At 35.2% G+C, this 16,090-nt stretch overlaps 1 protein-coding gene across 10 annotated transcripts in view; it reads left to right on the forward strand.

Moving 5' to 3' along the window:
* The window catches only part of Tanc2 (tetratricopeptide repeat, ankyrin repeat and coiled-coil containing 2), a 469,601-nt gene that overhangs the window by 382,090 nt on the left and 71,421 nt on the right, over positions 1 to 16,090 (forward strand). For all 10 annotated transcript variants that reach the window (XM_013067044.3, XM_013067047.3, XM_013067048.3 and 7 more), the window contains 2 exons: positions 8,499 to 8,665; positions 12,715 to 13,322. In XM_013067044.3, the coding sequence (XP_012922498.1) occupies positions 8,499 to 8,665; positions 12,715 to 13,322 (775 nt within the window). The remainder of the gene's footprint in view (positions 1 to 8,498; positions 8,666 to 12,714; positions 13,323 to 16,090) is intronic.

A 16,090-nucleotide genomic window follows, 5' to 3' on the forward strand; every position in this document is an offset into this window, starting at 1 on the left:
TCTTCTCTGCTTCTCTAGTGTAGTGCTTTTTTTTCCACACTATAATACCTTTAAGTTTTATAACAAAATTATATAGCAAACTGGGATAAAAATTTATGATTACTCATGACTGGATATGACTTGCTCTAGGGCTGTAGCTGTGCCAGGCCGCAGATACCCTGAGGGATACAAAGAGGGGTTTTGTTAGTTTTTTTAGACTGGAACTCACTATTTTGCCCAGGCTGGCATATAATTTCCTGGGCTCAAGTGATCCACCTCAGCCCCCAAGTAGCTAGAACTACTACAGGCATGTACCACCTAGTGCTGGCTAAAAGACTGGTTTGTTTTGGTTTGGGTTTTTTTGGTACCGGGGATCGAACTCAGGACCTTGTGCTTGTGAGGCAGGGGGCGGAACCACTGAGCTAAATCCCAGACCAAAGACTGGATTTTAAGCATACTTCTAACCCATTTATGGGCTACCTATTAGGGAAGCTCTGCCTTAGTCACTCCAGTCTTCTAAACTTTATGTATTGCTTCCAGATAAAGCTTCATAAAACATTGCTCTGATCCCTTAATTTTCCAGTTCAGAAATCCATACTGAATTAACTTCTGGCTTCTTAGTCTTGTATTCAGGGTACTTGATGGCCTAGATCCAGCCTACTTTCCAGCCTTATTATTCACTTTTGTCCTTGTGAACCCTTGTTTACATGTAAACTAAAATATTCACCAGTCCTTAAACAGTCCCCTACATTTTCCTGCCTTCATATATTTACTCATTAATTCCTTTTTAAAGTATTCCTTCTCCCCACATTTTTGCCTGTCACAATTCTACCCATCTTTCAAAGACCAGTTTAAATGCTACCTTACTCGTGAATCACCTGCTGATTCACCTTATCCCACCACTCAGAAACTAATGTCCTTCCAAATTGACATTAGATCCTTTTTTAATATCTGTTGTATTTAATACTCAACATTTTATTATAAGAATTCATATTTTTTGAAGCACATTTGAATATGTACTTTATGCCAGATATTATAATTTGTTTGCAATATTAAAACTGATTGTTTCTGTGCTTATCCCTTTGACTAAATTGTTCTTTATGTTATTTAAGTTTAAAACTTTTTTTCAACTACAGGTTCATATGGTGGGCCATAGAAGAGATTAGCCATGAAAAATTTACATACAGGAAAGCCACAATTAGAATTGCATTGCAGAAGGTCAGGCAGTGAAGAAAGAGCCTCTGAGAGGGTGGTGAGAAGGGGAAGGAGGTGACTTGTTTTAATGGTCAAGGTGTAAGAAAATAAAAGATGTGAGAAAATAATGCAGAAGCAGCAGAGAGAAGAATAGGCCACAAGTGACCGGAGTTAAGAGATAGAATAATCAGGACTCAATAATCTGCCAGGCATTGTGGCTCATGCCCATAATCCCAGTACTATGAGAGACTGAGACAGGAGTACAAGCCTAACTTGGACAATTTAGCACCTTAGACAGACACTGTCTCAAAATTTTAAAAGGGGTTGAGATTAAGTCAGTGCCAAAGCTCTGGATTCAATCTCCAGTACTGGAAAAAACAAACAAAAACTGATAGCAAATTAATAGCCCTGCTTGATCAAGATGCAATATTAGCTTAACATTTAAAAGCTAATCAGTATAATTTGTCATATTAACAGAACAAAAATGATTATCCCTATAAGCATCTTAATAAATGCAGAAAAGCATTTGACAAAATACTACATCAATTAATGATAATAATCATGCAAACTAGGAATAGAAGAAAGCTTGGTTTGATTAAGGGCAACTCCAAAAAACATAAATCTAATGGGTAAAATATTGAATACTTTTCTTCTAAGATCAAGACCAGGGCAGTGTCCCCTCAATCTCACCACTTAAACATTCCGCTGATAGTCCCAACTAGTATGTTAAGAAAATAAGCCAGCAAATATTATAAAGATTGGAAAGGAAGAAATAAAGCTGTCTTTATTATTTGCCTACAAAACTTTAGAATCTACAAAAAATCCTACTAGAATTAATAAATGCAAAACTTTAATTATAAGGAAGAGTCTGGCTAACCTGAAATCACCATGCTATAAAGAAATATAAACCATATTGAGAATCCATTTGATTATTCCAGTTTTCATATCATTCTAATCCTGACACAAAATGTGTGTGTGAAGAAGCCCCCAAATGATTCCAGCCCTCCCACTCAACTCGTAGCTGTTTGACATAGCAAAGATAGCTAGAACAGATATTTTAAGTAGCATCAAAACCGTGAAATATGTAAGAATAAATTTAACGAAAGATGTGTGAGACCATCACAGTGAAAGCACAGTGAAAACATTGCAGAATGAAATTAAAGAATTTAGTAAATGAAAAAGATATGCTGTATGTATGGGTTGGAAGGTTATCAGTTTTTCCTCAAACTGGCCTATAGATTCCCGTGATTTCTATCACAATCCCAGTAGGATTTTTATGTGAAATTTACAACAAATAGAAAATCATAGAAAACAAGAATAGCTAAATAAGAACAAGAAGAGAATAGAAAACAAGAATAACTTTAAAAAGTTGAAAAATTGAAAGCATTTCATTTCAAGACTTAGAGCATTGCAGATTACTGCAATAATCATGACAGGCAGTAATGTTTCCCTAAATGTTTAACAACCATCTTAGGGGCAAAAAGCTTATTTGATGCATAAAATTTAAGCAGTTCATAAGCTAGCTTGAGTTAGCTCTAATGTTCCATTGACAGGGTGGTGATCACACAAGGATAGAAAGCAGAACTGTGGAGCAGAATGGAGAATACAGAAATAAACCCACACAAAAATGCAATCTATTCATCTTCTCAAAGGTTCCAAGACAATTTGGGAAAGAGAATTCTTGCTATTAGATGGTACTGGTACCACTAGATACATATATAGGAGGAAAAAAATAGTTTCATCCAAGTGTAGTGGCAGTAATGTTTTGTGGTGTGGTAGCACATACCTGTTACCCAGCTACTTGGGAGGCCGAGGCAAGAAGATTACAAGTTCAAGGCGATGCCACCATCTCAAAATAAAAAATAATAAAATAAAATAGGCTGGGGATATAACTCAGTGGTAGAAGGCCCCTGGCCTCAATCCCCAGTACTACAAAAAAAAAATGTCAATTCTTACACAGTACACAAAAATAAATTTAAGATGGATGAAAAAGATTTAAAAAGCTTAATCTCTAAAAAAAAACACCTTAATCTCTAGAAGTAATAGAAAAAACATAGGATATGCTCACAACTTGCAATAGGTAAAGACTTCTTAGGAAAATTTTAAAAGGTGATGAATAGCTAGGTACTATAGTACATACTTGTAACATCAGCTACTCAAGAGGCTGAGGCTGTAGGATTACAAGTTTAAGACCAGCCTGGACAGTTTAGTGAGTCCCTGTCTCAAAATTTTAAATAAACAAGGCTGGAGATATAATTCACATGAAAACAAAAGGTGATAGATTTCATCAAAATTAAAAATATCTTCTCAGCAAAAGCTAACACTAAGAAAAAAAAGGCAGGTCACAAAAATGAAGAAAATATTCATCTGTGTGTGTATGTGTGTGTGTGACAGTGAAAAAAAGGACTTGTGTCCACAATACCTAAAGAACACATACAAGTCAATAATGAAAAGATAATCCACTTTTTATTTTTCATTTATTTTATTTGTTTATTTTGTGGTGCTGGGCATTAACCCCAGGACCTCATACACTTTCACTGAACTACATATCCCTAGCCCTTTTTATTTTATTTTATTTTGAGACAGGGTCTTGCTAGGTTGTCCAGGCTGGCCTTGAACTTGAGATCCTTCTGCCTCAGTGTCCTGAATAACTGTACCATCATGCTATATGCTATACCAGCATGTGTAGGCAGGTATCATCATGCCCATCTAACAATCCAATTTTGAAATGGATTTTATATTTAGACACCTTACAAATGAACATATGGTAATAGCATACAAGGACATGAAAATGTGCTTAATGTCATTAGTTATCAGGAAAATTAATTTAAAATTACATTTTACTTCATGCCAGTTGGAATTTGTAAAACTAAAAAGAGTGAGCATCAAACATTGGTGAGAATAACAAATTACTAGAACTTTCATTTACTGTTGGTGGTACTATAAAATGGTACTACTTTGGAAATATATTTGGCAATTTCTTATAAAGTTAACTATATATCTACTTTATGGCCAAGCAGTTCTGTTCCTGAATGTTTACTTAAGGGAAATTAATGTCTGCGAAAAGACTTGTACAAAAATGTTTCTACTGCATAGTGAGATCCTGTCTCAAAAACAAACAAAAGAAAGAATGTTTCTGGCAGCTTTATTCATAGTCAAAAACTGGAAACAACCCAGATGTCCATTAGTAGAATCCATGAACAAATTGCATATTTGTTCAATAGAATATTTGTTAGGAATAAAAAGGGACAGGCTAATAATACATTCAACAGTGTATATGAGTCTCAAACATTACATTTGGATGAGGGAGATGCTATACATTTTGATCAGGGTGTTGGTTATATGAGAGCATATATTTATGAAACCTCTAAATTCTATAATTAGATACTCTCAATTCACTGTATATAAATTTTATTGCAGTAATTTTTAAAATAAAATTTTTTAATGTTAGAGTTTTCTTTCCAGCAAAGTTCCATGTAAAACATGTGCAATGTACAGTCAGGAGCCAGATTTCAAACTGTATATTTTTCTTTTAAAAATTAGAGTCAATATTTCTCATAATACTTTTCACAAGTATAGTGATTAAAACACATAGACCCATGTGCAGACAGAAAGCAAATGAAATGCTTCTGAAGTTTCTCAGCACGCTTTTGCTTCAGCCACAAATATGAAATGAAGTAATGATTTGTTTTTATAACCAAAAGATAATTTAGATACAATGCAAAGCTTTTCTGATAAAAATGTACCTGAGTCTTTTCACTTTTAATTATTTCTATGCAGTACACTAAGTATAATCTTATGCTCTATGGTTCAGTTCTAACTTTACTACTAGCTACCTTCTCTTTCTCCAGCAGTCTTTGTAATTATTATTTTCCTTAGACAACTAGATAAGGTCTAAGAAAGGGACTACTAAAGAAGACAGTTCAAGTATTTGCTCAGTATATATGTAATTGTAGGCAATGAGAAATCCTTAGTGATGCATATTTTTAAGTGATTAAAAACAGAGGTTCAGGGGCTTGTGAAGCCCTTGTAGTAACATGTCAGAGCAATAACTCTTAAGAACCAGTTCATTTAAAATTTTCAGTTAATCCATGACAAAAATTTTTAAATGGGTACTGCCTAGAATTTGTGTGGATGTAGATATAGTATGGTTTTACATATATTTTAAATGTATAGAAAGTTTAATGTCTTTAATTTGTAATGTTGAAATATTTTTATTCTATGAAAAAAAGTTGATAATGGATAGTAATTGTATTTTAAATATTCTTATATACCAAAATATGAAGTAGCAGTCCTTTGTTAGTCCCTATTTTTTTTTAGTCTTCATTATTAAAATCTTATAAAAGTTCCTAAATTAGCATATTATTTAAAAATCTGAGCCAGGGATTTACCTCAGTGACACCATGCCTGCCTCACGAGCACAGGGTCCTGAGTTCAATCCCCAGAACTGAAAAAAAAAAAAAGAAAAGAAAAAAATCTCCTGCCAAGCAGAGTGGTGCATGCCTGTAATCCCAGCACTTAGGTAAGTGAGGCAGGAGAATTGCTGTGAGTTCAAGGCCAGCCAGGGCTACACAGTGATTTCAAAACATAATAGCAAGACCCTATCCCAAAAAAACAAAATGAATGAATGAATGAAATCTGCAAAAGCTTGAATATCAATATGCAGAACCATTTTCCTAAGGCTGGTTGCATTTGAAAGACAAAGCCTAAAGATAATTAAAGTCTCATCTCTTAAATATATAATTGAGAACCCTCATTTACCAAAAAAAAGGAATTTTGGGGGAATAGTTTTCATTGTTTTACAGTATTAGTAGCATTAGAAAATTCTTTTCATTTATTGTTATGAATCTTAAAAAAATATATCTCTAGATCAACATGCCTTTTTTACTACTTAACTGATGAAATATTTGTTGATATCTCATACACCTATAATTCATAGGTAATTCCTTCAAAGGAGAAGGAGAATATTTGAGGGGGAGCCAGGATTTAGAGGAACTTCTTGATCTTGATTAGAAGGAAAAAATATTCCTCTTTTAAAAAAAAAGAAATGACATATTGTCTCTTTTACTCCTGGGATGAATAATATTTTCTACTGGGAATTGGTGCAAATGAAAGATTAATTTTATTAGCAAATGAATTATTCATTAAAATTTCTAGATCATGCTTTACAACACATCTTTTTTTTTTTTTTTTTTGAGACAGCCTCACAACTCACCATGTAATTTAGGCTTGGTCTTGAACTCACTTCGTACCCCAGGCTGGTTTCAAATTCTAGGCAATCCTCCTGCCTCAGCTTCTCAACTGCTAGGATTACAAGCATGAACCACCACACCTGCCACTACTTTAGAGCACATTCTTGATGTTTATTCTTGAGAATGTATTTGTACTGTTTTTTCCCTTTAAAAAAAAATCTCTACAGATATATTATGAGCAGCCTTTTTCTCTCCTTGAAGATTATGTCTTTCTTAGGAAGGAACCCATGTGAAGTTAAAGGAGATATAGAGTTGATGAATGTAGGCGGTTGTGTGCTGGTAAATTTTTTACAGCCATCTAAGCAGGAAGACTCATTTTAATGATTGCCGATTTCCACTGTATAAAAATTCTCACCATAGGGGCCGGGATTTAGTTCAGTGGTTTTGCCGCCTGCTGCGCAAGCTCAAGGACCCAAGTTTGATCCCCGGTACCAAAAAAAAAAAAATTCTCACCATAGCCACTTTCAAACTACTGGCTGTTTAAGAACCAATTCTTGAAAATATTGCAGTGGACTCTCCTGAACCATACACAGGACAGCTCTACCATATCACTGGGCAGGAATAAGTGTTGGTGTTCGGCCAAGAAGTCACAAATAGAAAATTCTTCTGGTAGACGTAAAAGACATAGTTAAGCTAAAAGGAGCCAGAGTCCTTAAAATCAAAAAAAATAACAACCCCCCCAATTGTTTGAGTAAATCCCAATTAGTTCCAAGCAAGTCTTCTTTTTTTCTTAATTCTTTGGACTCCCTAAAGGAGTATTTTTTTTCATAATCTTACATTAGCTAGAATGCTATTTCATTAATAATTGTTGTTAATAGAGCTGGAATCCATAGTTCATTTCCTAAAATGTCACCACAATAAAGCAACAATTTAAGTATTGAGTATTTAGTACTGAGTATTGGAATTCAATTCCTTTATACAAAGGTTGTGTGTTACAGGAAAAATGTAAATACTTATTAATCATTGTAAAAGATCTGTGTATGTTCAAATGTAAAACAAAAATAGCATGTATAATTTGTTTTTGACTCTCATAAAGACAAAAAGAGCCTATCTTGTTTTGAAGTCTATTGACTTTTTATTCTGAACTCAGCTTCATTTTTTTTCTCCACAGATAAAACCTATTTCTATATCAGACATTTAATGACTTCTTGCTTCCTTCTCTTCAAAACCTGTAAGGTCCTGCCAAATAGTAACTTTTATTTACCACTCACAATTGATTTATACTAAAATGTTCATTCAATCTAGGGATTTTTAAAATTCTAATTGCTCGGTGTTGTTCAAGAATTGATAAGCATTTAATGAGAATAGAAACCTAAAGTCTCACTAAGCTCCTTCTTTGGCCTAGCCCCAGAAATAAACTGATTTTGTCAATTTAGGATCAGGTGCAAGCCAGAAAGGTACTGAATACAAATAGCAGATTTTTTTTTTCCCCATATGACGTCTTCCCTGGGAACTCTGGGAACTGACACTGGCTCATTGAGGTTACTTTGAGTGTAGTCTATTTAGGAAGCTACAAAGATCTTCTTATGTAACCTGCCGGGTTCAGGTCTGTGTTGGTTATCACTTCTGTTCATCCCTTCCTTTCCACTGTATAGTCACATGTAGTCTTCTATACTGCTTTACACTTTAAGTTTAAACCTTTTTATGGGAAATTCCCAAAATAACATATGACAGTATTCTCTTTAGTGCTATCAGATAAGGAAAAAGAAAACCAGACATGTTCTATCTAGCTTTTTCATGTGTGAGAGAAAAATGAATTTCCATATGCAAATTCTTACAACTCCAATGCTCAGATTGTCTCACAACTTACTTAATATGGATATTCCTGAAAATGATGACTCATATACTCACATATATGTAGCAAAAACTTTTATTCCAGGAAAAAAACAACACAATTGAATTCACTAAATGAATTACTTCATGTCTTTATAAAGTTATTTACCCTGAGCATTCAAGGCATCATGAGAGGCCTTTTCTAATATTTTTTTCTGGCCAGATAGATGATCAAAGACCCAGTAAGAACTCACCTATCTACTTGGTAATTATTAAGTAATTTGTTTCTTTCTATCTCAGAGAGAAAAATCCCAGATGAAGATTTCATCATTTTAATTGATGGATTAAATGAAGCAGAATTTCACAAACCGGATTATGGGGATACAATTGTATCATTTCTGAGTAAAATGATTGGAAAATTTCCTTCTTGGCTCAAACTAATTGTAACAGTTAGGACCAGTTTACAGGTATGTGTTTGTTTGCTTTTGAACAATAAATTATTTCCCTTGGAAAGGGCTTAAACTGAAAAAATTCTAGACTCTAGTCTCCTTAGCAAAGATGCTTTCTAAACCAGTACTATATCCTAGAGCTCTACCAAGAGTAGTTCCCAAAGAGTAAGAGTTATGATCTTTCTGTATATAACTTAAATTCCCATTCCCAGTCCTCTGGATAAGGTTTGGTAAAATGTCCCTGTTTCCTAGAATTATCCTGAGGACAGCAGTACAAAGAAAATCCCTAACACTTTGGCTCTCGTCTCACTTCTAAATCATTTAATGCTATGCAAAATCCAGTTCAACCCACCATCTCAAGACCGATTTTTTGGTTCTTCCCTCTGCTTCTACTTAAACAACTTTTCTGTACCATAAAGGTTGACATGCTATCTTCTAACAAAGATTGACAATATTAGGGCTTTAGATTAAATTTAATTATCTTCCTTGTTTACTGACTGGTCACTTAATGGCATAGTCAGTGGTGGTGGACCTATAGCATGTGTGCAGCAGCAGGCTGTTATATCATTGAGAGCTCTAAAAGATTCGCCATCGCTGGCCTAGATGAAGGACCAGCTGGAACTAAAGTCTGAAGAAATATATGGTCTAAGGATAAATAACTCCACCTTTCCCACCATTGTTATTGTAGCCAAATTGGTATTCTTTACATATTCACACAGGGTTTTTGGGGGCGGGGGTGTCCCTCACCAGGCATGCTGGTACATGCCTATAATCCCAGCTCTTTGGGAGGCTGAAACATGAAGAGCACAAGCTTGAGGATAGCCTGAACAACTTAGAGAGACCCTGTCTCAAAATAAAAAATAAAAAAAGCTGATGATGTAACTCAGTGCTAGAGGACTTTCCTACCATGTGTTGTAATGCCCTGGGTTCAGTCCCCAATACCACCCAAAAAATTCTCTTTTGATCAATATATATTATTCACCCATCCCACTATTTTGACACAACTCCCTGCGATAATTGCTAATACACAAAAAAGAGTCTTGCATTAAGTCCCTCTTTTCCCTTATCCCAGGCCCTTGTTATTCCTATATTTTGCAGGTTGTTTTTACTGCCTTCCATGATCAAAAACTCTATTTCTGTATCCTTACTTGTGGGGGTTTTTTGTTTGTTTTTTAGTTTTTTGGGTTTTTGGATTTTTTGGGTACCAGGAATCAAAACTCAGGACCTTGCACTTTCTAGGCAGATGTGGCGCCGCTGAGCTAAATCCCCAGCCCATCTTGTGTTTATTATTAATCTCAAAGTAGTTTGAGTTAAAGAATGTGTATGAGTCAACATAAATGCATCTTTACAACTAATTGTCCAATAGTTTGATTGTTGAAGATAAAAGATAAAAATAGAAGAAGGCTTCAGAAACATAATCTCTGTTTTTACCAAATGTATGCTTATGCAGTATTATCCTCAGATATACTTTCACTTAATGCCATGTGCAATTGCGGAAGAAATTTTAAGTATATCTGGGTTGAACAGATAACTTTAATTTTTTTATGCCGAGGAAGAGGAAAAGTACCATACGTATTAATCTACAAAGTCCATATGTCAGTGTCTTTACATAGATTGAACCCAAGGCCTCATACATGCTAGGCAAGCATTCTACCACTGAGCTACATCCCTAGTCCTTCAACTAAGAATTTTTTTAAATTATTTTCCTGGGCTGGAGATTTGGCCCAGTGGTAGAACATTTGCCTCACATGAATGAGGTCCTAGGTTCAGTCCCCAGTACAGGGAAAATATTATTTCTTTCTGCATTGACATTCTGAAGTAATTCATAGGTTATTTCTACAAACATTTCTTAAGTACTTGGATTGCATCAGGTACTGTTCTAGAAGTTGAAGATTCATCAGTTAATAAGACACACAATATCCTTGCCTTCATAAACCTTATGTTCTAGTTTAAAACACAAAAAAGTAAAAATTAAACATATAGGGCCAGGGATTTAGCTTAGTGGTTTCACCACCTGCTATGCAGGCGCAAAGACCCAAGTTCGATCCCCAATACCAAAAAAAAAAAAAACTAAACGTATACTAAAATTACAGGTAGTGTTAAATGTTATGACAAAAAAATAAAATGAAGTAAAGGGATAAGTGGAGATGATAGTTGTTTTATAAAGGGCAGATAGGAAAAGCCTGTCCAAGGACCCTTATGAAGTGATGAAATATTATGTACCTTTTTAAAAGATCTCTTCATCTGCTGGCTGTGTAATAATAAAATGTAGGGGACCAAGAATGTAAGTAAAGGAATGGGGACGTGGCTCAGTGGTACATCACTTCCTTTGCATAGGCAAGCCCCTGGGCTTGATTGATCCCCAGTGCTACCAGAAAAACAAAGAGGAATGCAAGCAGAAATGTAGGTGAAAGATGATGATGACTAACTTACACTAGAGTGGTAATGATAGAGACCATGTGAAGTGTCATATTTGCAATATATTTTGAAGGAGAGTCAGGACTTGATGGACAGATTTTGGTTATGAAAAACAGGATTCAAGAATGGATTCTGAGGTTCAGCTGAGCAAATGAATAGAATTGTTGGTTTGAGGGGAAAAAAATTACATATACCTCCAGGACTTTGGTGGTAGTGCCAATGGTAATGCCATTTATTGACATGAGAAAGGTTTATGGTTGAGACAGAATTTAGTAGTTCTGATTTAGTCACATTAAGTTTGTGAAACATCTGAGTATAACTGTTGAGTATACAGAGATATAAGATGGGAACTCAGGGAAGATAACTAATCTGGAAACAAAGTTATGCATCATCCACAAATTGATGATATTTATTTATTTTTTTATTAAATTTTATTTTATCCCATTTCTCCCCCTCAAGGTCCCTCCTCTCCCTATGTACACAAGCTTTGTTTCCATTTGATGATATTTAAAGCAAAGTACTCTGTTCTGGGGAATGAGAATAGGAACTTAAACTGGTGAGGAAAGGCTGGAAAATGAAAATGAAAGATAGTAAGAGAGGCTGGTTAAGAGTGTCTAGCATGCTAAGAGAAAAGTGAGAAGAGCATGCTATGGAAGCAAGCTGCAGAAAGTAACTCAGAAAAGATACAGAAAGGTGTGGTTCTGTCAAACACTGCTTAGAGAATGAGGAATTTAAGAACTGAAAAGTAATTAACTGATATGGAAAAGTCAGGATTACTTGACAAGAACCATTCCAGTGAAGCCTGATTGGAACAAATAAGAGAATAGGATGAGGGGGGTTAGAAATACCATATAGAGAAAACTTTTCTATAAATTTTACTGAAAATGAGAACAGAATCAGAGGGTAATACTGTAGATGGAAGGAGGTATATAGGGTATATACATATCTGTGTGACTCAGTTGAGAAGAAGAAATGGGTGCAAAGAAAGAATGAGTACTTGCAGGAGCAAAGTCTATTTGGACATAAGAAAAGATGGAATCCATTACATAAGGGTCATCACTAAGCCACCTTCCCCCAACATAATTTCCAAGCCGATCCCAAAATACCCAGCTTTCTACTATTAGAAGTGTTCCTTTCAACTCAAGAATCTGGAGAAGGCCTGTGTTAAATATAATCATTTTATGAGAAAGGTTAGAAAGCCACATTCTGTTTTGTTTTTCTTTTTTATTAAAAGCCACATTGTTACATGATATTCTTTGAATCCTTACACATTCCTCTAACTGAATTGACTTTATGCTATGGTTTATACTGAAAAACTGGCTTACAACCAGAGTTACGCAGCACTCCATTTTCCATTTGAACTCTAAAATGGGAAGGTTGTTTAGAATACCAACCATGAGTTGGTTTTTAAAGTCTCTTTACAAAGACCCATGAAAATTTTTCTTAAGTCTCAATATTAGGAAAAGTGTTTTGTATCCCTCCTCTGTAGCTAATTTGTTTTAATCTGTGGATACTAATACTTGATCATGTTTTCCTCTTTTCTTTGACCACTAAGAAGTTCAGAGTAAATTTGTAGATGTCATAGTTTATCACAAGAGTTAGGGGAAACTGAAGGTCTTTCTGTCTCTCTCTTTCTCCATCTGTTTTAGGAAATTACCAAGTTGCTGCCTTTCCATAGGATTTTTTTGGATCGACTAGAAGAGAATGAAGCCATAGACCAGGACCTGCAGGCTTACATCCTGCACCGGATACACAGCAGCTCAGAGATCCAGAATAACATTTCACTTAATGGCAAAATGGACAATACTACATTTGGCAAGCTCAGTTCTCATCTCAAGACCCTCAGTCAAGGGTCTTATCTATATCTGAAACTCACATTTGACCTCATAGAGAAAGGCTATCTAGTGTTAAAGAGCTCTAGCTACAAAGTAGTTCCTGTTTCACTCTCAGAGGTATACTTACTCCAGTGCAATATGAAGTTCCCAACCCAGTCTTCCTTTGACCGGGTGATGCCTCTCCTGAATGTGGCAGTGGCCTCTCTCCACCCACTGACTGATGAGCATATCTTTCAGGCCATCAATGCTGGTAGCATTGAAGGCACACTAGAATGGGAAGATTTTCAGCAGAGAATGGAGAACCTCTCCATGTTCCTAATCAAGCGCAGAGACATGACTCGTATGTTTGTACACCCTTCTTTTCGAGAATGGCTTATCTGGAGAGAAGAAGGAGAGAAAACCAAATTTCTCTGTGATCCCAGGTAAGACATAGATCTATAATAAACAATTCTGAGCCTATTTTATACTTACAGCATGGAGCATGGGTATTCAAAGTAATGAGAAGTGTTCTTTATTGAACATTTCACAAATAGAAGACCTCATCACAGTTTCTTCTCAAGGCAAGGCTAGGATGAGGTTTATGTGTATTCTCACGATGCTATTTCCTTAATATTCAACATCTTCATAGATATTTAGAATGTTCCTGTGTTTTCCTAAATAATTGTTACTGGCCCATCACAAGCTGTTCTTACGATAGCCATTTAACAGATTTCCTCATTATTGTTCAGATATTAAAATTTTTTGACATTTTTCATCTCTTTGTCTTAGAACAGAATTACTTTTTTTTTTTTTTTTTTTTTGGTACCAGGGATTCAACTCAGTTCCTTGTGCTTGCACAGCAGGCAGTGAAACCACTGAGCTAAATCCCTGGCCCACTTTTAAATTTTTTATTGCAGGGGTCAGGAATTTAGTTCAGTGGTTCCAGCACCTGCCTCCGCAAGCACAAGGTCTCGAGTTCAATCCCCGGTACCAAAAAAAAAAATTATTGACATTTTTTAAGGTGATTAGCACTCATCTGTAATCCTAGCACTTGGGATCCTGAGTCAAGATCATGAGTTCAAGACTAGTTTGGGCTACATAGCAAGACCTTGTCTCAAAGCAAACAAAACAAAACAAAATAAAAAAGTAAAACTATAATCTCAAACCTTATACCTGACAAAAGACTTGATGATATCAGATAGTCTAGTCACTCTGCTTTCATATGTCATTTTGCTCATTTGACTATGTAGGCCTTAAAGGAACTGAATCACTTGTCCAAAGTCATAGTTATTGGGTACGTGAAGAGAAGAGAGACTAAAATACTAAAATATAGTAACTACCACCACTCCCCATCCTTGCGTCCATGGCAGACATTATTAATTTATCACCACCACCCCACCACTCTTTTCTTTTGAACTTGACCCTAATTTGAGAATCCTTATGAACTCAGCAAACCACTGTATATGAAATTGTTTCCCATTCTATTGGGTAAAACCTAGTTTGTGGCATCCTAGTAGGTTGTGATTTCTACTCCTCCATGCTACTCTTTTCTTAAAAGAATCTTTAATAAAGTAGGTGTTTTCAAAAGTTAAAATTAATACTGAGTTCCTGGTAACAAGATTCTAACAACATAACTAGCCAATGTAGAGTTTATTCTGACACAGAAATAAGATAAGCCAAATATGACTGTTTCTCACACTGTGTGTGACTCATCAGAGAGACTGAAAATCTGATGAGGCTGGAGTTTTATTACCTTTGTGACTATGTTGTTCAACAGACAACTGTGCTTGTGGGCATGCTGCTCAACCTACTTCATGCTGATTCATTAGGAAATTAGTTCCAGATTCTGATCATGATAGTAAGCCAGGCAGTAGAATGTATTGCATTTGCCATGAGAAGGAAAAAAAATTTTACAGAAAAATGCTGTAGTGGAAAGAAGAGGAACTAGGTTTTTTTGTTTGCTTGTTTTTTATTTTTTTCCCATTAAGTTTATTGGTACATTTTAGGTATAAAATACAGTTACATTCATCATTGGGATCTTGTGCCATTACATGAGTATCTTGGTTCTTATTTTTTTCCCCTTCCCCTGCCCTCCCTTCACCCCCTCCACCCTTTCCTATTTGCAAAGACTTTGTTTCCATTTTTTTCCTTTTCTCATATTTTTTCTTTTCCCTTCTTTCCTTTCCCCTACCCTTCCCACTTCCCCTGCTCCTTTAGACCTTTTCTTCCTATTTCACAATATCAATTATACATTTTTAAAATTACAGTATCAAGATCTAGGAGACATTACCACAGATTTTATAGAATTTAAAAGGATATAGAAAGCATATCACAAAAATCTTTTTTGAAATAAATTTGACCATTTCTAAGAAGTACCTTGGAAGACAAATTAATGAAACTAATTCTGGAGGGAATATAAAATTTGAATAGCACCTATTAAAGAAAGTATATTCCTAGCTTGAAAACCTACCTATATGACAACAGCAGGCTCATATACATTTCAACTGATAAATTATATCAAACATTTAAAGCAGAAAAAAGTAACACTTCTCCCCTCATTTTAGGAAATCAACATTGTGCTAATACTAAAACTGGATAAAGATAATAAAAGAAAAAAGTATGAACATAGATAGAAATTTGTTTAACAAAACAAACTATTAGAAGTCAGATCTGGCAATATGTAGAAAGTGGTTTTGTTATAGGGATGGTGGTGTTGGTTCAGCATTGGAAGATCCACCCCCAGAAGTCATCGTTTTAACAGAGGAAAGGAAAAAAGTGGTATGATCCTGTTAGTAGTTCCAGAAAAAGTATTGGACTAAATTCTACAGCTGTTCATGGTAAAAGCTATCAGGAGACTAGAAGTAGAACAGAACCTTCTCAACAGATCAAAGACATGTACTCCACACTTCCAGCAAAAATGGCTTATATGAATGGCGAAGATACAATGCTTTCTCCCTAAGGTGGGGAACAGGGCAGATATGCCTACTCTTCGTCTGTCCATTAAACTTTGAAACCTAGGCCCAAACCAAAATAGTCTGGCAATAAAATGACACAATTAGGATAGGATTGGCAAGGTAGAAGTAAAATCTTTATATGTAGATGAAATGACCATCTACAGAGAAAATACTAAGAAATCTCTAGGAGCCCCTAGAACTTGTATTTGAATTTAGCAGGATTAGAAAATACAAGGTATATATAAAAATTCAGTTCT

The sequence above is a fragment of the Heterocephalus glaber genome, unplaced genomic scaffold (genome assembly GCF_053883595.1).
Source record: "Heterocephalus glaber isolate CG9 unplaced genomic scaffold, H.glaber_assembly_v1.0 deba00001124, whole genome shotgun sequence".
Classification (NCBI taxonomy): domain Eukaryota; kingdom Metazoa; phylum Chordata; class Mammalia; order Rodentia; family Bathyergidae; genus Heterocephalus; species Heterocephalus glaber.